Source organism: Anopheles coluzzii, chromosome 3, assembly GCF_943734685.1.
Source record: "Anopheles coluzzii chromosome 3, AcolN3, whole genome shotgun sequence".
NCBI lineage: Eukaryota > Metazoa > Arthropoda > Insecta > Diptera > Culicidae > Anopheles > Anopheles coluzzii.
Window position 1 is genome coordinate 61,207,722 of NC_064671.1, and position 23,901 is coordinate 61,231,622.

Genomic DNA, 23,901 nt, shown 5'->3' on the forward strand with positions numbered 1-23,901 from the left:
ACGCAGATCTGTCGTAACTGATGGTGTGGAAGCAATGCCGCCCGGAGATGAATGTCCCTATACAACTTGTTAAAAGGAAGAGAAAAGGGACAAACGGTTACAATTTATCGCTCGCGAGTATTCATTTGTCAGTGCGATCACGAGGCTCAGAATAGGTACCCTTCCACGGCACGATTATTTGATGGAGAGTCTTTACTTTTCCATTCTTTTGTGCTGTTTCAAACGTAAATTTTTGTTAATATACATATTCGCATAATTACATGTTTTTATCTTTTTGGAAATCACTTACACCTTTTAAACGTATGTTCTCCCATTCAAACAAGAATTTTCAAATAGGACGTACCGTGGAAACTAGGCATCCACTACGACTCCAACGTTTTAAAAATCGAAATACCGCCTGAACGTCTACAGAACAGATGCTAAGTTCCTCCATACAAAATGAATGAAGTGGTTTCTTTTCAGTTTACTCAAAATTGTAAGAAATTAAAAAAAAAAGTTTTAGCAAAACATCTAAATAATTGTACGTGGATTTGATTGGACCAATCACTCTACCAACTTAAATCCACGTCCTAGAAATGAGCTATCCCTACCGTAAGCAGCAATGAACATAATTGTTCTGTAATAATTATGATATGAGTATTATTGTAAATGAAAATCAGTGTTAGAGTCCTTTCCATTTTGTTTAACAATTTACTTTTCTTTAAATTCACTAACTGCTACACGACAATCGCTCATTTAAAAAATGCATTTAACGAAACCCTGTTCAAAGTTTATCTCATCCTTTGCCATGACCGACATACAAAGGATTTGTTAACCGTACTAAGTATATATCCCTTGAAACGTACCTCCCCTTGATACAGCTTGATATGTACCACCAATCTTTGTAAACCCAAATGAACCAGTTTCACACGTCGCCAAAGGAAATTTCGTTTTCTGTGTGCTTTAACCGCCCTGCCAACGCCACCGTAAGCGGATAATACCATCTTAATTGCATCTTGCAGACTGCATTGAATGTATTCCCTCTGGGATGTTGTATCTTGCGGGTAACGTTGTTTTCGGAAGCGGAAGCTTCTTTCGGTAGTCTTGTGAAGAAAATCCGACACAACGTCAACACCGCAATCCCTTTCTGCATAGAACGTATAGAAAGTGCAACCCCGCTCAATCTTCTTTCCTTCCTGTAAAATGCATACGTTCTCATGCATCTCATTCCGTAATCGAAATAACACGCTAACAGGTAATCTGATTATGAAGAGGAGTTTTGTGATGCATAAAAATAGAATCTCTATTGCCAATGAATGAATGAAAGGTTGTGTATAAGCGGATAATTGAGAAGCCGATAGTATAATGTATGCTTTCGAGAATGCTTAGTGTTTTAATAACTTTTTGTTAAATATACCGAGTTTTGTATGATGTGTTATCATTCGTCAATCTGGAAATTGCTCTTTGTTTTTTAAGTTCCTTTTTCAAGAGTTATGTCTTCTTGCCAACATTTGATACAAAAGTGAAAGATATCTTTAAATAATTAAATAATCAGTATTAGTTAATAACACGTAATATGTTACAAAATGCATTGAACCGATCATGCTTGAACTTCCATCTGGCTTCAATATTCTTGCTTTAACCTTTCGAAAGAATATAAAATTTCCTTCTATTTTATTTCATTTCATTTGGAGAATATGGCTAGCACATATAAACATAAAAAGAGAAAAAAAGCAATTACAAATGATACCGCGTATTATCCTTCTTCAAGGATAGCTGATATTTAATGCCGCTGACTGGTGTGGTTTAAATACGCCAACGTACTCTAGAGTATTTTCAAAGCTCCATTCCTCATAATCCATTGGTCAGACCAATTTAGCTTAGTAACCAGCAAGCCTCGATTACATTAATTAGCCCATTTCTCTTCCCGTCGGTAGAGGTCTAACATTGATTTTTCTTACCTACAATTTCACAACGTACACCCATTTCATTCCGACCAAAGCACCGATGCGGGACAACGCAAGGTGGCATAATTCTCACCGAGCTCCCCAAAAGCTCTGTGTATCGTTCCTCTCTCACATTGAAGTACAAATAATATTCCTACCATTATTATGCCTTGTCCTGGTACCATACTCACTTTTTTTCTTCTTTCTTTTTTTATTTTGTATCTCGTTCCAGGTGACCGGTGTCGTCGGACGGGCGGAAACACTCTCGTCGGTGTTTTTCCTGGCAGCGTTCATTTTCTACACGAAGGCGACCAGGCGGAAAAAATCCACAGGTACGTATCGCATCGTAGCTTGTCGCGGTGGGACCAACGTTCAGCGTGTGGTGAAAGGGTGTAATGTTGCGCAAACAAGTGTAATCACCTTCGAGGGCAGCAAGGGTGATAGAAATGAGAGTAGAAATGGTAGTAAAAAAAATGGGACCGACCGAACGTGCGGATTTCACAACTCGGCGTAGTGTCGAGCAGGTGACGATTACTCTAGCACTGCGAAACTGATGAATAACTGTTGCTTTGTGAGCGGTTGAAAAAAGTACTTCCTGTATAAGCTAACAGAGTTGGGCGGAAGTAACAAAGCAACACTGGTGAGGCAAACATGTCTGACCGCAGCAGGAACAGAAACCAACGATATGGAACAGTATAAAACCTTCGTGAAAAAAATATCGAAACATAACAGCACTATTTAATCTTTTGTGCAAGTCTTATTTTTCAACTATGTACATCAGTTGTTTATTTCTGGGTATAGCTGGATAAATGCTATTTCATTAAGTTCTAAAATCTCATGATTGAAAAACTAGTCGATTTCATTCAAGCGTAAAGTATTTGCAATTCAGCTCTATCAGTAAATACTTTATATACTTTACTGTTTGGATTTGACATATGTGTTTCCCTCTGATGAAAGTTTTCAAATATAATTCATTTATGGTTTCCGTGCCTATAACCACGGAGCTTCAATTAAATCCTTTATTGATCAGGTTGGCTTAAAGATATTTAAAAAAAATACCGGATAATCTAATAAACGATGTTCAGAAATAAGCCCCTGATTAGTACATATGGAAAATCTTTAGCAAATACAGCCAGAATCCGCTCGCTATGTTTCCAATTAGGGAATTCAACATGCAGCGAGCCGAAATTAAATCACCGATAGCCGGCTTTTTTTCTGCTGGCTTGCAACCATATTTGTCATAATAGTGCACTTGATGCACTCAGTACCCTAATGCAATTCAACTCCTACCGTGGCACCCTACCAAGCATGGCACTGGGCAACATGCTTGTGTCAAGGATCCACTCAAAATGGCACCTAATATGTGAAATCAATCAATTTAGAACGTTCCCATGCTGCTACTGTTGCTGCTGCTGCTGCTGCTACTGCTGCACCCTATCATAGTTGTGATCCAATTTCAATTCCACCCTTATACTTTACCGCGCACCAGAACTAGCACCACCCGGTTCGTTTCACTCGCTGTGCACAGCTGAGCCCAATGCTTGGCGTTGCACATTATGCAACTGTCCGCTCACCACCGTTTCGAGCAATTTGCTGATTTTACAAGAGCACATGCACACAGCACAAAATGTGATTAATTATTGAAAATCCGCTCCCTAATGATTTGCTATTCATTGGCGAAAATTCCTGGAGCGCTTGAAATGGTGGTGGCCGGGTGTGTGTGTGTGTACGGTGTTTGGTTGCAGTGCTTAGATTGCACCTGTTTGACTTTTGATAGTGTAGAGTGAAAAGAAAAAAAGACAGCTGAAGCATCATCCGACTTTATCTAGCGTTTACGCCATTTATACGACGAGGATACCCATTCATCTATTTTGGCTTTAATCACAGCTTCCTTTATCTAGCATGGCTAGGTTAGTTCTTTCAATATGCCCATTATATTATATACCATTATATTGTAATACAATTCATTACGGAATATCAAATAAATATGCTTGCTACAGTTTATCTCCTATAAAAATAAATTATTTAATTAAGCAGAGCAAATAAGACTTTTATAAAAGCATTTAATGTTAGAGCTTGTTTTAAGGAAAATAGTTTATTCAATCATAAAAAATATAGTATTTTCGTTTTTTTTTTCAACCACAAATTAAAAAAAACATAGTTTAATCATATTATATTATTTTTGCTTTACTCTGAAGCCATTTAATTGCCATCGTCACATGCACTTAAGCTTTTGTTTTTCACGTTGACGTTAGCTTTTAAATTAAGCAAAAAGCTTCTGAACACAAAAAGAACATAAATTGTTGCAGGGCTTACATTGAGATTAAAATGTAAACCTGTTCATCAATCGCGCTTGCGTGTACTCCCGTGGGGTTGCAGGAAAATTAAGGAAATTTTAACCGTCCGTCTCTCCACGGTGACTTCGCCTTCCATTAACCTTTTTTACCATTTTGTTAAAAATGACCACCATTTGCAATGTAGAGAGGACAGCCAAAAACCCTTTTGGAAAGTGTGTCCCAAAACCATCCACACCTACCACCATTTACTTCCAGCATCCCACACGAGATTTTTCGTTCATCCAATCCCTTCGACGCCACACAATGGATTCGATTTATTTTCGAAATTTCGGCGCGAAAAACTAACTACCTTACTTGCAAGTACCGTTACGGTAGCAAGGAAAAAAATACGCCGTGCTCTTTTCGGCTTCGCGGTACGTGGGAAAATGTTAAAATTCCTTTCACACCAATGAAATTACAACATTTATCAAGTAAATTACTTGACGGGTTTTTTTTTTCTTCGGAAAACGGAACAGAGGTTCGAAAAGCTGATGGTTTGGGCTTTGTGGCATCGTCACGAAATTGGGATCAGTTGCAGCAGCGTTTACCGCAGTCCTTGTGAGATGTGCCAGCGCGTTTTGGAAGCGTGGAATGAACGGTAAAGCATTGGGGGAGTGGAGCGGAGGTAGCATGACTCCCACAAGAAAAGAATCTGACTCTGTTTGGCACCGGCTGCAATAATCGGTTGGAAGCCGACAAAGTTTTGCACCGAAATTGAAAGAGCATTTGGCACGTTTTTTGAGTGAAAGGTTGCTAGGTGTTTGCGTTTCAGTGCCAGCAGTGTAGTAGTTTTGGGAAAAATGCATCCCCACTGACACCCCCCAACCTCTTCCAACAATCGTGAAAAGTTTTGCGTTTAGGAACAATGTAGCGCGCTACTTTGGTTCTGTTAGTGGTGCACAGAACCTGGCGCGCACTGTACGGAAAATAAATCATGGTAGCAATGGTCCAGGCGGTATGGGAACGGGTTGAATTTATGTGGGAATAATTTACAAACTTCAGCTTCAACGGGCTCCAGTAAGCGTCAATGGGGAATTTTTAACGAAAGGTGTTGGTAATAGCTGAAATTTTATTTCATTTGCTTTAGTTTTCTTGCCGTCTTTAAACGTATTTGTTACAATTTATTTCTATAACGAGGCAGCTTGGTACCCACTTCATAGTCATTTGACAAAACACAAGTTTCAAAAATCTTCTTAAGTACCGAAAAGACACTAAAATATGAACATAAAAAAATATATTTTAAATTTCAGTCACGTTTTACTTGCTTTAGCGCCATAAATAATTCCATCTGATATTCTCAACGAATTGCATTTGCCAATACCCTCGTGTAAAGTGAATGTCAACTTTTACTGCTGTCGTCAGCAAGCTCTCGACAACACATCCGGCACTCCGGCAGTGTATGCGGCAATGCGCATTTCACATACTCGAAGCGAAGCGACTCAAAGCGACAAGCAACTTGGAATATTTGCACAAAAATTAACCTTGTGTGTGCTAATCGCCATCACCCTCAAAGTGTATTCGGGTTGCAGACCTTTTTTACCCATATGGTATCCGTTCATGAAACGCTTCGCTAACGAATGCTGACTTGTATGTTCCTTCTTCTCATCGACAACACTCAGGACTATTCCACATAAAAACGAACCAAACATTTTCGTATGCAAACCATTCACGATACAAATTGAAGTGAAGTGAACACATAAAAACTTTTAAAAAATGGTACGTACTGTTCCAATGGCCATGTATGTGTCATTTGCACCACGATACCGAGAATGGAGATTGAAATATGCGTACTTCATAGTACATCGAGATTTGGCGCCATTTTGATCGCATTTAATGTTTGTATGCAAATAGAATTGCAACGTCGTAAAAAACCTGAATCCACCGGCTTTCTTGCACACTCGGAAATAATTTGATTGAATTCCAAGGAAACACATGCCAATGCAAAGCATTATCGTCTAAAACCACGTGGTGGTAAATTTGAATGAATTTCAGTAAAAATGAAATACGTGCTTGGCTGGAAGGGTTTCCGGAAATTTGACAGGAAAATTGCTTTCTCCAACAACAAAAAAGCAGCGCAGTCGAAAGCAGCACCCAACGAACAAAAAAGATGCTTTTGAATTAACCATACCGGGGGGGTTTCTGTTATCCGGTGGAATAAACTTTCAATTTTACTACTCACTGCTGGGACCATCTTGCAACAAGAGTGCTAGAAGAAAGCTTTAAGCAAAGTGAGTAGAAAGAAAGAATCACTTTGCAAAATGCACCCGCAAAACGCTGCAAACGTTGACTTTGGTTCCGGCTGCTACCGCGACTGCATCCGGTTGCATCATTAACACTTTGACCGCCAGCCTGACGTCACAGTTTTTGAGTGAGCACGTAGCGCATGGCAAGAGAGCGATGAGAGCGACAGTTTCTCGTGCGATTGTTATCACTCTTTTGTTTCATTGCGATAAGCGGCGTAGCACATGTCGTTCTCGTTCTCTCTTTCCTACCTCATTCGTTCTCAAGAGAGTCACTGAGCGTCAGATGCAAAGCTGAACGGTGAGCAAAACCGTCATGCGAATTTATATGACACGGCGCTTAAAGTGTTAAGAACTGCAGCACCAATGCATAGCTGCACTGTTCCTGTTTCCTGTTGAGGCAGGGTTGAATTTTTCTCCCTTTTTTTCCTGCCCTAATTTTGTTTACTTCGCCTCTTCATTTCGTGCAACGATCGAACCATGCTCTGCCGTGTCGGGAACTTTTCGCAAGCAAAGAAAGCTCTCTCATTACAAACGACGTCGATGCTGCAGCACCGAGGTGTTGGCCCGCGATGGTGTTAGTGGGTAAAACATTAAAGCTTGAACTGATTGTTGGCGGATTCCGGTGCAACTGCGCTGTTGCCTGCCCTACGATGAGAGAAAGTAGCACGATTGCTTCACGCGATTGCAATCTTCAAATCCGGGACAGCAAGGAAACACCCTTCAACGCGGAGAACTTGGTCGTTATTGCTAACGTCGAGTAGACTCCTCCCCCATGAAAAAGCATTCCATCAGCAGTTGTTACTGGAGTCGGACAGAATTGTGGATTGTGCAGCAGGGAAAAAAAACAAAAACACGCAAATACACACTGTAGCGGATCGGAGGACTGAGTTTCTCGTAGCATACGCGTTACTCCTGCCAACGTTTTGGCACGCTTGTTTTTCTTCACGTTTTTGGCGTTCACCCTTCGGCAAGTAGCTGTGGTGAGCTTCTTTGGAGTATGGGAAAGCGTCCGAGGACGTGATTTATTTACGACAAGCTTTTGGAAAAGTAAATTCTTGCAGCACAACATACAACTTTGGGAACACTGCGATTTGCCTGCTAGCTGGAAAGTGTCGACGACGCTTATGGATGAGTAATTGAATATTCTTTTTTTTTTTTGTTTAAAGCAGCTAGGGAGTATTTATTGATTATTGGTGCATGTTCATATTAAAAGTGCATAGATGTTCAATTTGTGAAATTCAATTTGAAGTTTATATGTAAATGACATGGAATGTCTGTCAGCCAACTCAAGATGCAGCTGATTCTAGAAACTTACCTTTGTATGTTTGCCAGCTTGCAACTCAACTTCAGAAAATATAACTATGGGGCCCTTCACGATTCTAGTCAGTTTTTTATATGCAGTTTGACAGTTGGAGGCTGAAATCGTGTAAACATTCCATACAAAACCGAACACATAACTAGCCTGCAATTTTCAGTCTAGATTATTCTAGCCTCAAAGTTAAAATTATATTCCTTAGTACCTGTTCGAAAAAATGGCAAAAAAAAGGTGGTATTTTCATTTATCCCAAGGTGCATTAAAGAGATCAGGTGATGACATCTAGAATCAAAGTATATGTAGTCCAGGTGGTCTCACAGCATGTTTTTTATAAACAAATTTAAACATCATATTTTGACAAGACGGGTGAAAACTTTTGCTCGAACAGGCTTTCTAGTAACTCGACGACTACACAAAATACGCTGAAAATCTTCATTCACAAGCAGAAGTGATAAACATCAACATTCAATACGTACACCTTAGGATATGCCCACCTGTTTAGTATACCCTGTTGTTTATCAACAGCGGTTCTAGTTTGACAGCTGCGTTGTGGTGAAGTGAGAGAGAGGGACAGGTAGCACAGGCGAAGTAAACACGGGCGAAATAAGAGAGTAAGAATGGTTCATCCCGAAGGAGCTTCGCTTGCAACGGTTGAACCTGCGCAAGTTAAGTGGAATGACCGCAATCGGGTTTGCGCGATGTTTTAAAACGGACACGAAGACGAAAATCGACCTCTTTCTACCATCGCGCCAAGAGAAGCAAGTTCACTGATTTTTTTAATACAGTTGAAGTGAATTAAGAAAACTGAAGTTTCAACTTTTACTACGCGAAAGAAAGAGCTTTGTTGCTGGACGCAACATACCCACTGTGAATTATATTCACTAAATTGCTGGATTGTGATATTAGCTTGTATAAATTTGATGAGAATGAAAATGAGAAGACTGCTCCTTAATCGCCGGTCTGTTTGCAACTGTGTATTCGTTTGTCCCATAGTTCATTACATAATTCATTACAAAGTTCATTCGTTTAGTTCGAGCAGTTCATTTCATGCAGTCCTAATTAGTCAAGTAGTTTTACCTATATCCTATGGTTTAGTTCCTTGTAATTCCTACGTGTTTTCCTATTTGAATTCATATTCGAAATATTAATATTAACCCAAAATCCAACACCCACTTAGATAGCTGCTCGAAAACTGCTAGACGATGCAAACAGCTGACAGGCTGAAATTTCAGCCTGCAATCTTAAAACGGAAAAGGGCCCTATGATGGTATTGTGATAGTGAGCAATTTTTAAAATTTTTATAAGCTTTAGGAACTCTCACTTTTTATTCAGGAGTGATTCAATGCATTTCATTGCATAGTAACATATAATGGAAAAGATAGCTATTTTCAAAATCCGTACCGCTTTGAAGATATTCAAGACTTTATTGTGTCAAAATTAATTGTGAGTATAACTCAAAAGTTTTTAGGAAGTTATTGCGAATCACAGCAAAATGTATTAAATAAAATAATATATAAATAACAAAAATAGAAAGCAAGCTGTTGAACCATTAAATCAAATCGTTAATGAAAGCCTAATGTATTAGTCACTTCAAAAAAGCGTGCAAACTATGAATGTAATTGTATATGAACTATCTTCACATGATACCGTTTGCGCAAGTGCACCAACCCACTTGAAAAACATTTTCAAGCTACTGAAGCCATACTTGATGGAGTATAGAAAAGAATACATTGAACAAAAAAAAATCTTTCTTCATAAGATGATAAAAGCCTGCTACATACTGCATACTACACTCGACGAAAGCCCTGCAAACCTTGCGGCGTACCGAAACGACTGCTATCCCTCGATCGGTTGCAGATTGCATTGGTTGCCAATCGTTTACATCGTCGACCCGCATCAGCACGGCACGGCAACACCGGAAAGCATCGGATGACACTGCATCGTCCGGGCTGTCTCTGGTCGCTTTTCTCTGCAGAAAAGCGCACTAAGTGGATGCACTTAAGACCGATGCGAAAACCCATCCGTCCAAACGAAACGTTGTGCCTTGAGTATTGCGTCATCGCGACGAGACCGCAAAGGGAAAAAGGGTGAAGTTGTTATTTTTTTCACACTCCCAATGATGGACACCACAGTTAAAAGCAGTCGCTAATGGGTGTCTTTGTCAATACTATCTGCTGCTAGGCGCAGTTCCAGCGATTGCGATTGGTGAACCTTTTTAATTGCCTCTTTGTATCGACTACATTATGTAATGGGAAATGAATCATTTGTGAAGATTCTCTGAGCTTTCATATCTATCCATATTTAATTAAACCCTAACAGTGCTCATCCTGCGCTAACAACATTTTATGAGTTAAAATGTGTATTAGTCTCTGCAGTACTTTCTCCTCGAATGTTTTCCTCGCGCTATCAAGTTTTTGAACCCTTTTTAAAATCAGGTCACGCAAATGCTTCACAGCAATTTGGTGCTGCTGGTCGCCCAAATACCCCAGAGCACCATCAACACATCGTAATTGTCACATTTGTCTCATAGTTCGGGATGTTTCGTTTGTACTTGTTTGTCCTTTTCTTGGCATCATTGCAGCACATTTTATCCTATCATGGCAGCTGACCCATGGCGACAACGTGGCACTAAAGCGTTTGTCTACCAGTCGTGATCGATGCAGTTTGTGTGTGTGTTTTTTTCCCCTCTCAGTCATACTTTCAAGCTTTATCGTAAAACGCTTGCTATGCAGAAGCTAGCTTAACAGTCGAATGGAGCATGTTTTTTTATTTCCTTTTTTGACTGACTGATATCTGTTTTTGTTTCGTAGGTTTGAGTTTTTTTCAACTACCATTGTTATGGTGCGCCGAAGAGGTCATTTTATCCGTCATTGCTACAGTTTTTTGCCATTTCTCGCACGATTCCATTGTATGCCTCTCTTCCTCTCCAATGCATAATGGAAAAGCTTTTTCACCCAAGGCTAAGCGCTCGTCAAGCTGTAACAATGGAAGATGTTCAGCTTCATAACGTTGAGCTATATCATTCCTTCAAGATCCTTTTTACGTTTGTGACGATCTTCATTGATTTTTAAAGCATCTCAAAAAATAAGTCAAAGTATTTTTAACCCAAATTTCCCCATAAAGACTTTGGCTAAATTTTCCAAATACTTTGGAAAATTCAATTCGACAATTCGTCTGGTATCACTACCTGAAGGAATGAAAATTGCTGATTTTCTGACACCACTCTGTTGAACGGTAGAACAATTTTTCATCATCTCGTCATCGTTTCAACAATCAGCCACTGACAGACGGCACCGGGATTGGAGTAGATCGATTTACAGATATTTCCTTTCCCTTGGTCCTTTATCTTCCAATGGAAGATCCGTACGAAAACTGCTTCGACATCCAGCGCTTTGCCGTAATGGATGACGATTTTTCTTTTCATGATGGTGAAGTGGAATAAAATTTCTTTTCGTTTATTTATTCCGCTTCCGCCCGGTCCTGCCATTGTAGTCCTTCACATTATATGCGAATTGCTCTTACGGTATTCGAATTGTAAGAAAACGCATCAATTCGGTGATTTGATGACGTGGAAAAGAATAGCTCGTTATCACCAGTTCGTTTTGTGAACGTTAGCTTCAGTTAAAACAAAATATTACTCTAACAATACAATATGTATTATACAAATTACATTAAAATAAAAGTCCAGATCACGATAAGAAAACAACTTTATACTAATACGCAAAAATTTTAATCGATATTCTGATTCTTTCTGTATAAAGGAAGTTTAACATCAAAAGGCATTTTAAAGACGTCCAAAAGCCCATTCCAGTCACACAACGTTTTCATTTTTTACCCCACAATGTTTAGCGAGTAAATGAAGGGAATATTACTATTAATTACATGCAAATGTCGGATGGATCAAATTACTGACCGCTGATTCACCGTCACCGTCACCGTCGCAATTTAACCATTGCTTCATTTTGTAATTAGCAGCATTATAATTGGGTCATTATATTTGCCCGTACTTTAATTAGTGTTCATCAAACAGACGCGAATAATCACTCTCATGGAAAAAGGGAGCCGCCATACCGAGATAAACAAGAAGGAAGGGAAACAAGGAGTATTTTTTATTTTACCTTCCTGCTTACGTCCTTTGAGTGGCAGAAAAGGGTTTGTTCTTTGTTCAGGGGCTTAAATTTAGCTTGAGTTCTGCTTTGGAATTGTTTGCACTGGTTTCGTTTTGCAATAAAAAAGGTTATACTATGCTTATGCGTTTGGTAAAAAAGATGTTCTTACAATAATTAAAGCTTTTTTCTTTTTTATAAAATACATTGCTGTAACGATGTGTGATAGATGTATGTTTATATTATGTCTGTACATTTATTATTTTAATGTTTATTTGTACGCTTGATTAAAACCATTCTAAACTCTACTTGTTACATGAACTCGAAAAGCATTCCGATTCATTTATTATCTTAATCAAAGAAGCATTTTGTACATAAAAACCTTTGGGTCATCCCTTAACCCATCCTATTCAATACAACAGGATTTTTTTCTTGCTTTGCCAAACCATTTGTTTGTTACAGAAATTCTTCCAGCTAGATTCATCTCAAGAATTGCCACAAAAGCAGAAACGATAACGAAGCATAAATAAATACGCAAATAAACAATCCTGCGCGATCGTTCCGTACTACTGGCGCAAATAAGAAGGGCCCACGGCAGCTTGTTACTGCAAAACTTAATCCTACCGTGTTGCTACTTGCCCGCTAGCCTATTTATGCTTGCTCTCGAGATGACTTTTGCTTTGAATCGCTTAGATCATATTCACCGGTGTCATGTAACACCGACCTGACGTTGGATTGTTTTACCGAGAGCAAAATAAATGGATCTTTACAAACGCACCGGCGTCGTCAGCGCATTTATCATAAACGGAGGTTAAGTGAGAAAGGAAAGTCGGGTTTTGAATTGAATAATATGTCTACAAAGATGCCAAGCGACAAAACCAACATGCATTCCCGCTCTCTTAGGTTTACTGGTCTGTTGGGTAAAACGAGAAAACATGTTGATTTTGTAAGTTGGGATGATTGATAAATCAATGCTAATGCCCTACACTCGTAGCCCTAGCAAAAAGATAGAAGATTAACTATTGTTTAACTTTTATATCAAATCCAAACAAATTTTAATCTCGTAAACGATATTGGTTGACATAAAACTTCATCTGTAGCTAAGATACAAACAAGTTGAATTAGTGTATGTAGTTTACAAACCACAGACTATTTACAAACATTCACCTTCAGTGCGTATTTTTATTCCACATCCAATCCTAACCGAATATCAAATCTAGTTATTGGAGTCGTTACTAATGTTTTATGTATTTTACAGTGTAAACTAGAAGAGCACCATTGCTTGTTATTCCTATTTAGGGGACAGCTTCACGTATGTCATAAGAATCGCAAATGAAACATTATTAAACCACAATTTCCACGTGCAATCACAGTTGATGCTTAGATAACACGACAAAATACAAACTTTTCATTGAAATCTGTTTCGTTCCATCGATTCAATAACATTATTGATGTATCATACATACGTGCATCATTCGTCGCGTTTCAATGATGTTAGCTTATTTTTTCCAGGCAGTTTCCACGAACACAATTCCGTACGTTTGCAACATGTTTGTTATGCTATGTAAATTTCCACTCACTGCTCAGTGGTACGGTGCAAAGGAATTAAAATCGTGCACCGACGTCGCTCTCTTTTCCCACGCACCGGATTTTGTAGCGAGCTTTGTTTATGCTCTCGTTACATTCGATTATCGTGTTGAGGGAAAATTTTGGTCATGATTATTCATCAAAACCATTCGGAGCATGCTGCTGTACACTGCTACTGCTGCTGCCGCTACCGGGGGTGAAACATGGTGCTTTGCGATTGCTTTTAATAACGGCAGCGGGAAGCGGAATGAATTATTCAATCTCAATTTGTTGAGTAATGAGTGATGAAATATTTCCGCTCGACAGTCGCACCGAGATCGGAACATCGGATAAGCTTTGGCTGGGATGTCATAAATTTAAGCCCGCGCCGTAGATTGTAAAATGGAAACTAATAAATGATTGATTTGTACGATGAGCTCTGGCGCACGCTGGTGGTTTGGCTAAGCAGCTCGATAAGCAATTAGCTCATAAGTCAATAAAACTATGCAAATCAGCCCATTTGTGGAAGTGTAATTTGGAATTGCAAATCTGGGGCGGATTGTTGATGTTGTTTATTAGAAAGATGTAACTGTAACTGCGGTGGTTAGGAATGTGTTATATTAACTTGTTAATTTAACTCATGCTCACATGCTGCGTAACCAAACATAGGCAACATTGAAACAATAAACACACACACACGCCGGTTGCGATAGTAGAATGGAACAAAAATAGACCGGATGTTGGTGGAATAAAACAGACACAAGATTAATGTGCAAACATCGTAACATGTATGTGTGAGAACCGAGATGAAAAATGGTAGGCAGGATGTTTCATTTAATTAAATACCTGCCAGGCATGGCTGTTGGCGTGCATATAGTCGAGACGACGGTTGTCTATTAGATATCACTGTCTGCTTGGACAATTCATGTGCTTATTTTAGTATGCTGCGAGGGAAATGGTACCCCCAGTGTGTCGCAAAAGTTCCTCAATACATAAACATACCCTTCGAGAAAGCCTTTATCCTCGGTCGCTGCACAGCCATGAGGCAGCTTAAGCTTACCTCATCCAAACACTTTGTTGGTGTCTGTTTGTTGGTTTTCGCATTATCATTCACTGGAAAGGCGTTTCCTTTCGCCCGTTGTACGAAAGTGTTGGCATTGCAAACAAAGATCGTTCATTGTGTGTTGCTTTCGAATGCGAGGAAATAGTTGAGGGCTGACTGAAGAAATAAAAACAACAAGTTACATCTAGTCGGTTCGCACAAGCGTCAACAAAGTTCTCCCTGCAGTGCAAACCGTGCAAAATTAATAATCAATTAGGTGCCAAAGCAAGGGTGGCATATGTGATGCAAATACATATTCTTAGATGGGAAGTTTAGTTTATATAAAACACTTCGTTTGTCACATTCATGCTAAACGTTAGGTTAAAAGGGATTGATAATGTTGGTTTATCATACAGCTTAAAATTATTTAAAAATGTGTTTTACATCAAACTGACACATTGTAAACAAATATCATTCATATAAAGTAACAACACGAATCATTTTCTTTTTATTCCCACTATAATCATTAGGTTGGCGATTCCTTTGTCTTTCCATGCTGTTTGTTGCGACGGCTATGCTTTGTAAGGAGCAGGGCATCACCATAACGGGCGTGTGTGCAATCTATGAAATCTTCGTCGCCCAAAAGGTACGTACAGCTTTAACTGAAGGTTACATGTTTTTGTTCCACTGTTTAAACCAGTCGTTTTAAACTATTTGTAGCTTTTCTCTTCATGTAAGACTTCATGCCCCACTAACAAGTTTATGAGCGGGGGAAGAACTTTATTTATTTAGTGAAATATATGCATGGCCTTCGCAGTGGCCTGCAAATGACAAATACAGTGACTTAAGGCTATGAATATCCTTTATAGTTTTAGAATGGCGATTAACAAAGCCTTACATTTTCTGTGCTTTACTAATACGCTTTAACAATAGAACAATCCATAAAATTTTGATCAATAATTCCTCCCAAAAAAAATCGAAATTACCCTCTGGTGGGGAATTCCCCACCGTTTGAAAACCGCTGGTTTAAACGGTGCAGTCCGCCACATGGTAATTTCGAATATCTTTGTCAAAGTAAACAAAACTGGTATGGGTTTACAGTGGCTTGGATATATGGGTTTAAAAACATAAACATATGTCGTACGGCTCAAAGTAGCTGCATGCAAATATTCTATTATTTAGATTATTAATTTATTATTATTTTAAATATTTCGATCAAAAAGGAAGAAGAAGCTACATATTTCGTTTCCTTATAAAAAATATTCCTTCCCTCACAATCATCTACATTGCTTAACTACAGTGTCTGATGAATCAAGAATATCGGAACAATTCCAACAGTTTTGGTCAATTTATCCGCATACACTAAGTTTGGTTAAACAAATACGAAATGAACATATTTTAGTATAAAAACATATACATCTGTACCGTAGCAAAAGGCATTCAAATTTCCATTCCTTAAGATTTTTGCTAAAATCTTAATAAACCGCGCAATTATTTTTCGGTTGTGTAATCTCTATTTATTTACAGATACAACGACATATGTATCATGATTACACAATTACAGCTTCGGCAAAAACATAAATAACTATTTTTTATTGTTTTTTACGATATTTTATTTTGTAAGGATGGAAAAAATTAAAAGTAAAAAAAAATAAAAACTACTTTTTCGAATGCTATGCTGTCAAAACCAAACTAATGAGAAACAGATATACGTCAGTTAGATATGGATAACAAAGTTCCATAGATGAGTTCGCAACATTTCCGTTATCTTATTATATTCAGCACAAATCCCATCAAGGTTTAATTACGCTGTATTTTATATTTTCTATGTTAAAATCGCAGTATTATTTACTTGATCAGCTTACTTCACTCACAGTTGAAAGCTGCAGATACTCCTGACCTGTGTAAGTGATATTGCGTGTGGAAACAGCTCGCGATTCACTTGCAATCAGGATTTAAAAGCATTTTCAGCCGAGAATGTACCCACTTTGAAATCTTTGGCGAAAACGAAGTGCATTAGCGTACGCCGTATTGGCAGGGGAGTGATAAAAGCACTAGCTTTCCAACGAGATCAACCGGCTGGCCTTATTCGCTGCTCCTTCACACAGGTTTATGCTGCAAGCGGGGAGAGTTGTTTGGTGTCGGTTCAGCTGTGCAAATCTCTGGTTGGATTATTTTTCGCTACCGTCAAGTGCATCCTTTCATCAGGTTTGTTACCGTTCAGTAGGGTCCTTCTCTTTTCCGCCCAGGAGACTCAGTTTGTAGAATTGCACATTGAAGAACAGGCGAGACGGGGGAAGGAACCGGCCGGGCAAACATTATGTTGTTGCCACGGATGAACATCATGCGCCATCATTTGTAGTGCGCGTAATGGGAAACACCGAATAGCGTGTCCTACTTCGCTCGACAGTGGCGAAGGGTCGTCGAAAGACCACAAGGATACATAGATGCCTTCCCAGTGACTCGATGCGATTGCAGATGCCCTGTGGACCAGATTTTTCTTTCTTTTTTTCTTTATTCTTTTTCCAGGATTCATTTCACACTATCCACAATATTGGCTTGGGGCAAAGGGTTCTGTTTTGATGCGAATGTGTATCTCTGTCGTTCGTATAACATGAAAGGATGTTTTGTACCTCACAACGGCTGGCAGAAATTTGTTCTCGTTGAAAAAAAAATCAGTTCACTTATTGCCCTCGTGATATGATGGTAACCATCCTGGTTGACCTGGATTATTGCAGGCAAAATGTACGAATGCACCCATCAATAATATTTTTGTTTGCTTTGCGCTGTTCAAAATGCATTCCATTTTCAATATATTTTGAAATAGTGCTTTGCCAACCTTACCTGGCAATAGATATGATTGGGTCAACAGTTTAAACTCGTTTGATGAGCACGCTTTGGACAATAATTCAAATAGTGTCCCCCTCATGTGTCAAACGACCAAACGTGTTCAATCAAATTTAAATTCAAATTGGGTATGGCTGAATGTTTGATTTCCTATAATGCAAATAAATGTATTGATTATACATTTGTAGTTTACCTGATTAAGCAGTATTAACGCGTTGAAGCGTAGTGGTTTTGTTTAAAAATCATAAATTGTGTTAGGCAATACAATTGGGTAAGACTCATTCAATTACTATCATAATAAAAATGCTTGTTTTTGTCTATCTGTATTCTATTATCTTTATGTATTCTCTTAAATTATGTATTTGTCTTAAGCAATGATACATGGAATGTTATCGACAGTCGGTTACTAAAAAATCAGATAACTATTTGGCAAACATAGAAGCTTTGGCCAAGGCGGTCTCATGATACAGTCGTCAACTCGCACGACTTAACAACATGCCCGTTATGGGTTCAAACCCCAAATAGACCGCGCCGCCATACGTAGGACTGACTATCCTGCTATGGGGGGTAATTCAAAAAAGTCACTGAAAGCCAACCCCACATGTACAAGCAGGCCTTGACCGACAACGGTTGTTGAGCCAAAAAGAAGAAGAAGTAGCTTTGGAGCTGAACAGCTGAAAATCGTGAACAGGTTTAAAAATTGACGCAATAATGTCAAAAAATTACTTTCTTTAAAATAACCAGGTCCACAAGACGGTTGTAACAATTTTTTCGCAGATTCAACTTGCATGCACGCAGGTAAATCAATCTCAATAAAATTCCACTCAACAAGCTCGATAATGGTTGTCAATGCCTATGTAGTTAGCATTCCATTAAATCCAATGTCACAAAGTCATACCAAATGCTGGATCATATCTGTCATGCACCAAAAGACACGTAAAGTTCATTATTTCAGTCTTTCCAGCTGACCCAGGAGGGAAAGCGCTTCGAGAAAATCATTCAAAGGCCAGTGAAACCGGCAAGGGAGTTCAGAAGCTCACAATACGAATCATGTTTGCTTTACCATTCCGAACACGATCAAATAAATGGATGCATTTTTTGTGTCAAACCCCACTCGTCAGCTCGGTCGACCGGTAAGTGTTGCCAGAAATGAATGCTGACTGGTATTAAAATTCCACGTACATCTTCCGCATGACAAGCGAGCAGTGCCTCTAGAGCCGCAACAGCTCGAACGCAGCAAAGCTACTCGATCGTAATGAAATATCGATGTATTCATAATTCAATTCGTCTTCTGTGTTTTACGAAACGCAACGGCACAGTACGGAATAACGACTAGAACGACACTCAAGCTTTATTGGCTTAATGTGGGAAGCAAAAAGGAATCCTGTCACAAAAGATCTTCAATAGCATCAGAACATATCCTCTTGCGAGCAACATCTCTTTGCCGGCGTGTCCGTTGTTAGTCACGAACCGGTGCTCTCTAGCCTGTGAGGTAAGAAGAAGCTCTTCCGAATGCCAAAAGGACACCGGTTCTGATTTATTCCATCCGTGGCTGTACGTTTGCACAATGTGCTCTGACATTTGCTTAATCTATGATGGTAACGCAGGCTATTCGGTCATTGGATTTGGTAGGATCGAAAATTAAATGAAGATGAGCAATGAAGTCCGGGACATACAGTATCCCCTCGGAGCGAGTGCATTCCTATTGTTGTTCGGGTTGATGAATCACTGCTCAACTCAAGCACGAGCTGCAGTGAAATAAGACACAAAAGCATTCGATCCACAACCGTCCTTATAATGCTGCAAAGACGTTGACGAAAAGAAACCTCAACAAGACTTATCACTATCATTCCCACTAGTTTCTTGTAGCTTTTTTATGCGTCCCATGCATACCCTGGGGTCATTCAGCAGAGGAAGTTTTGGGTTGTATTTCAAATTTTTCTCCCTCTTGCTGTTCGTTTCATCCGACCGTCTCTTGCCGATGCATCGTTCAGGTAGCTGCATCCAGCCAGAGCGGAAGTGTTAGTCAACTGTCAACACGGGTCGACAGGACGTGACGACACGGACACCAAAAAAGCTGACGACATGTGCAAAGTTCTTCCATCATTTCGATACTTTTTACGCCATGGCTTGTGGGAGGAGTGAAGTAGAACGAAGCCAGTACCATGCATCTCGCCACGCTCCAGGGCAGGTGAAACCGGGTTTCATCGTCTTGTCAGGCGAGCTTTCAGCTCAGACGATTGTTGCAAGTTGTTTCCTTTTTTACTCCGGAATTGTAAAGCTTCTGTAAAGGAAGAAATATGTCTGACATGATGGGATGTTTTTTCCCTCCTCTCCGTTTCTTCATTCTGCTCTCTGTACTCACTACTTCTCAACTATAGCAATACAACATTACTGGCATCCGGTGCCGAGTGAAGGAAGCGGAAACAAACACATAGCAATGCTCCAGACAGGTCAAACCACTTGACGAGTGCGAGTTAACAAGCAGCGATGAAAATTTATTTTTTAATCTTGCCAGAATTATCAAGCTGGACTGTAATAGTTAAAGGATAGGACTAAAACTTTTGTGTGCTAACATTAATCACAGAGAGTGGAAGAAAAATATTTTAGAAATAGTAAAGTATTACTAAAAAATAATTGTTACTTTTTAAAATATGTCCTGAATACTCAGTTGAGTTTTGCTCAGTTATTTTTGTAATGTATTTGTGTTAAATCATTAGTATTATATGTCTACGCGTCTTCGCGTAAGGTTGTACCAGATGTGCTGCCTACCTTTGCTTTTGTGTTATGTTGCATTGGTCCAATGACCAAATTCACGCGATCGTGGTCAAAGGAATGACGTAACGCCATTTTTTCTCCTAAGCCTTAGAAAGACTGTTTTAAGTCTTTGAATGTCAGTCATGAAGGAAGGTTTCTTCTCTTTCTTGTGATTTTTTTTCACAACTACGAATTTATGTGAAAGTTTACTTTACCTTCATCTTTTAGAATTATGGAAACATGAGTGCATTGTATTTGTTGCTTGTATATGTGTATCTTTGTTTATTGGACTGAAAGTGTATCCGCTGCATTACTTTTAGTCTCTTTGCGAACCCAAGTAAACAATTTTTAGAAGCATTAAAATAAAATAAATCATTAGCTACCACCATATGACGCTTAACTGAAATACTGAGGCCTGTCTTAAAATACTCTAACCTGCTTATTTTACTTTATTCTTCATGCACATATTTTTTGCTCTCCAGAAATTAATATTGTATTTAACAATGGGCGATAGTTTGGAGTAATCATGCTAAAGATGATAATCGTTTCGTACATAGGATCAACTAAGTGTAGATTAAATGTAGATATTTTTAAAGTTCGCTAGACAACAAGCATCATCTATGATCGGCTAGAATATTTCAAGTTGAAGTTGAAAGCCCGTGCAAGTTAATTTTAGATTTAATTTTATATAGTTATATTTTATACTCACGAATGTTACCTTCTTCCACGAGCCCTACATATCACAAAAATTTGCGAACAAGTGGGCCATGTTCAACTAGTGATCATGTTCCTACCAGTACCTCGACTAGCTGTCACGAACCAATTACGAACAATGTGCCAGATGATGTTCTGAACCAACACGTGCCGGAAAATGAGAAAAATCAGTACCAGCGGTTTAGCGGTTTAACATTGTGTTTCCCCACCGCAAACTATTGTGAGTGTGTATTTGTTAACAATTTCCTCCCCTGGGAAGTATGTACGCAACCATACAAAGAGTTTATGCTAGTATTCGTAAAACAGTAGTGCATAATTCTACCGTAGATCAAAACGGAATTGGAAACATAAATCAATTCTAAACCAGAAGGCCCAGCAGGCTAGAATGTTCAAAGCGTGGATTCCTCCCGCATCATTTTCCAACGTGCACGAACTTTGCGGTCATTTTAGCGTCACATCCGGCATCAAAATGTTGCTTCCTAAAGGCAATATACGCTTCTACACATTAAACTATCGCACAGTAGTTGCTTTGTTGTGTGACAAATTTCAATTAAACCACACTCTAACATCTACGGAATGCTGTCCGTGGTCGTCTCTAGGAAAATCGAAATTCTAGCACCCATGCGGGGTATAGAAACCCTTCCCAAAAAGCATGATAAGCATCTCGAACTGTTTCAAAACTTTCACTCAGCAGTACATTCCAGCACAGTAACCCTCAGTGACTCTGACTGATGTGCAGTTCATCCATTTTGTCGTCCCGGGCCCGAGTCTCGGTGGCATGCGTAAAAGACCGTCAGTGTGGCTTGAAATATCGCTTTCAAACAATATTATAAATCGGTCCCCCTTTACGCCACACCATGTTAGCTACGGACCACGTCAACCAACATGTGGAACACGTTCGAAGGATGTTGTTCAGCGCTCTCGAGTGCCGCTAACCCGTACATTTTCGCGTGCGTTTTCATGTGGTTGTGCGCGTGTCTCTGCGTATGTGTATGTTTGGTTTATTTGGCGACCCTTGATGTGTGTTTTTCAAAAAAAAACCAGCCAGTTCCGTCGAGTGGATGTTTGCTCAGTTCGGGAGGACATATTCGTCTTCTGTCCGGAACTTTCGCATTCCACAGTGCCGAATTCTGTCGCAGCGTGTTGAAGCGCATTTCAACGCACTTCCCTTACGGTGGAGCTGCGAGGGAAGGTAGTGAGAAAGACCCCCTTGCCATGAAAGCTGTGTTACGAACCTTTCAACCCTTTTTTCATCCGTGGAAAGGAAGGGAAGACAGGATGAGCATGAAGAGAGTGAATTCCACTTCCGGATGGGCGAATGCCACGAGTAAGCGCAATGATTGAGTGACAAACGGAAAAGCAAACATCGGCACATCGTTCGATATCAGGTGGCGGTGCTGAGGAGCGGTGTAGCGGAACACACAGAATTTATGGTAATGGGCCAGGATACAGGGAGGTGCATTCTTGACGTACACACACACCCGAACTGTAGAATATTTTTATTTGTATCTCGACAGCCTTTGTTGTATACTCCACGAACACAGACCGGTCATTATTAAGAGTGAAAATGTATTCCCAGTAGGGGTACCGTATGTGTCGATGTCGCTTACAGTTCCCGCGAGAAATCTTTTTTATTATTCTTGTTTAACTAGCTGGTGAAAAACGGAAATGAAACAATGTTAAAAAAATTTTATCAATAGATCTGTTTCTTTTCCAATGAAGAATGCCTGAAATCCCGATGCCTCAAAGTAGTGAACATGGCTGTACTTCATTGTGCTTTACCTTCATGAAGTGAAATCACGAACCTATGGAAATGTCGTCCTTTAGTTTACTGGGAAGTTATAAATAATTAAATCATTTGATTGATTGACTTCATTTCTCTTGCGTCACCATCGACGTAACATGACCAACAAAATTTTCCGCAATAACTCTTAATCTTTTACTGGGAACCGAATGTTTATTACCTTGTAGGTCCGATTGATACATTTGCATGAACGTTCATGTACGCTCACGATTCATTCATTGTTGGTTTATAATATTGTCTACCTATATGTATATGGACATATATACGCTCTCTGTAAAAATCACGCTCCATAGCGTATCTAAAAATAGCAGATGAACTTACTATCGGCCTCCCGAAACGGTTTTGTTAAGTATCCAAACATGTTTAATTCCCTCTATGGGTACTTTTAGTAACCGAACTGGGACGTGTTTTATACGCTGTGGGTCGTATTAGATATTGATGTTGTAAACGTATTTTAAATTTTTTACGGTCACTCGAACACAAATAGCCTCTATCGTCAATTGTGTCAAAAAAACACAACTTTCAATACTTCATATGTATAAAACAATCCTTTCTTGTGCATGCAGTGTCTGATGTTTTAAAATAAATTAAAATGTAGCAATTTCAACTTAAAAAAGGAGAGCAATTTTAATAATAATCGCTTTGCTACTTATGTTGACTTGACTAAAGTCACAGGTGCTCATTTAGAACGTCGCTCCGATGTCTAGCAACCATACACTTATATTATCTTTCCTATCAAAAGCTCGTTAGCGTTACATGAGCACGTAGGCAGGAGCATATTAATTAATTTGAAAAAAAGATTAAAAATTTCATAACCCTCCGGTAGCGATGCATACATGTACTGAGGAAGCGCTAGTAACAAAGATGCAACCATTTACATCGTCTCATAATATCCTACGGCGTACATACACCCTAATAGAACACCCTCCAAGCGCTATTGGGGCAACCTTAGAAACAAATAAAATTAGAAAACTCTCCAATATGATTAAAATTTTCAACCTAGAACACTCGCTCTTTCCACAACAAGAACTGATACAAGAATCAAATTCCTGTGTATATCAGCTGAGACACTCAATCAGGTAATAGTAAAATTTTGAAGCATAGAAGAGTTCTGTATATTGAATTTGTTTAGACACGATTTTAACATACCTCGAACCACGCGCCTCATTACGATTATGTTTTTCCCAAATCTATTTCAATAACATTGTTGCTACATGTTTTACTTCGTAGTTCCTCGCTATATTGT

The 23,901-nt window shown here is 39.2% G+C and overlaps 1 protein-coding gene across 7 annotated transcripts in view; it reads left to right on the forward strand.

Annotated features, from left to right (window-relative positions):
• The window catches only part of LOC120960182 (protein O-mannosyl-transferase Tmtc3), a 140,607-nt gene that overhangs the window by 68,275 nt on the left and 48,431 nt on the right, over positions 1-23,901 (forward strand). For all 7 annotated transcript variants that reach the window (XR_005752296.2, XM_040384201.2, XM_040384202.2 and 4 more), the window contains 2 exons: positions 2,158-2,257; positions 15,064-15,179. Coding sequence is in view for 6 of the 7 variants with exons in the window: in XM_040384201.2 (XP_040240135.2) it covers positions 2,158-2,257; positions 15,064-15,179 (216 nt within the window). In the remaining variant the exon portion in view is untranslated. The remainder of the gene's footprint in view (positions 1-2,157; positions 2,258-15,063; positions 15,180-23,901) is intronic.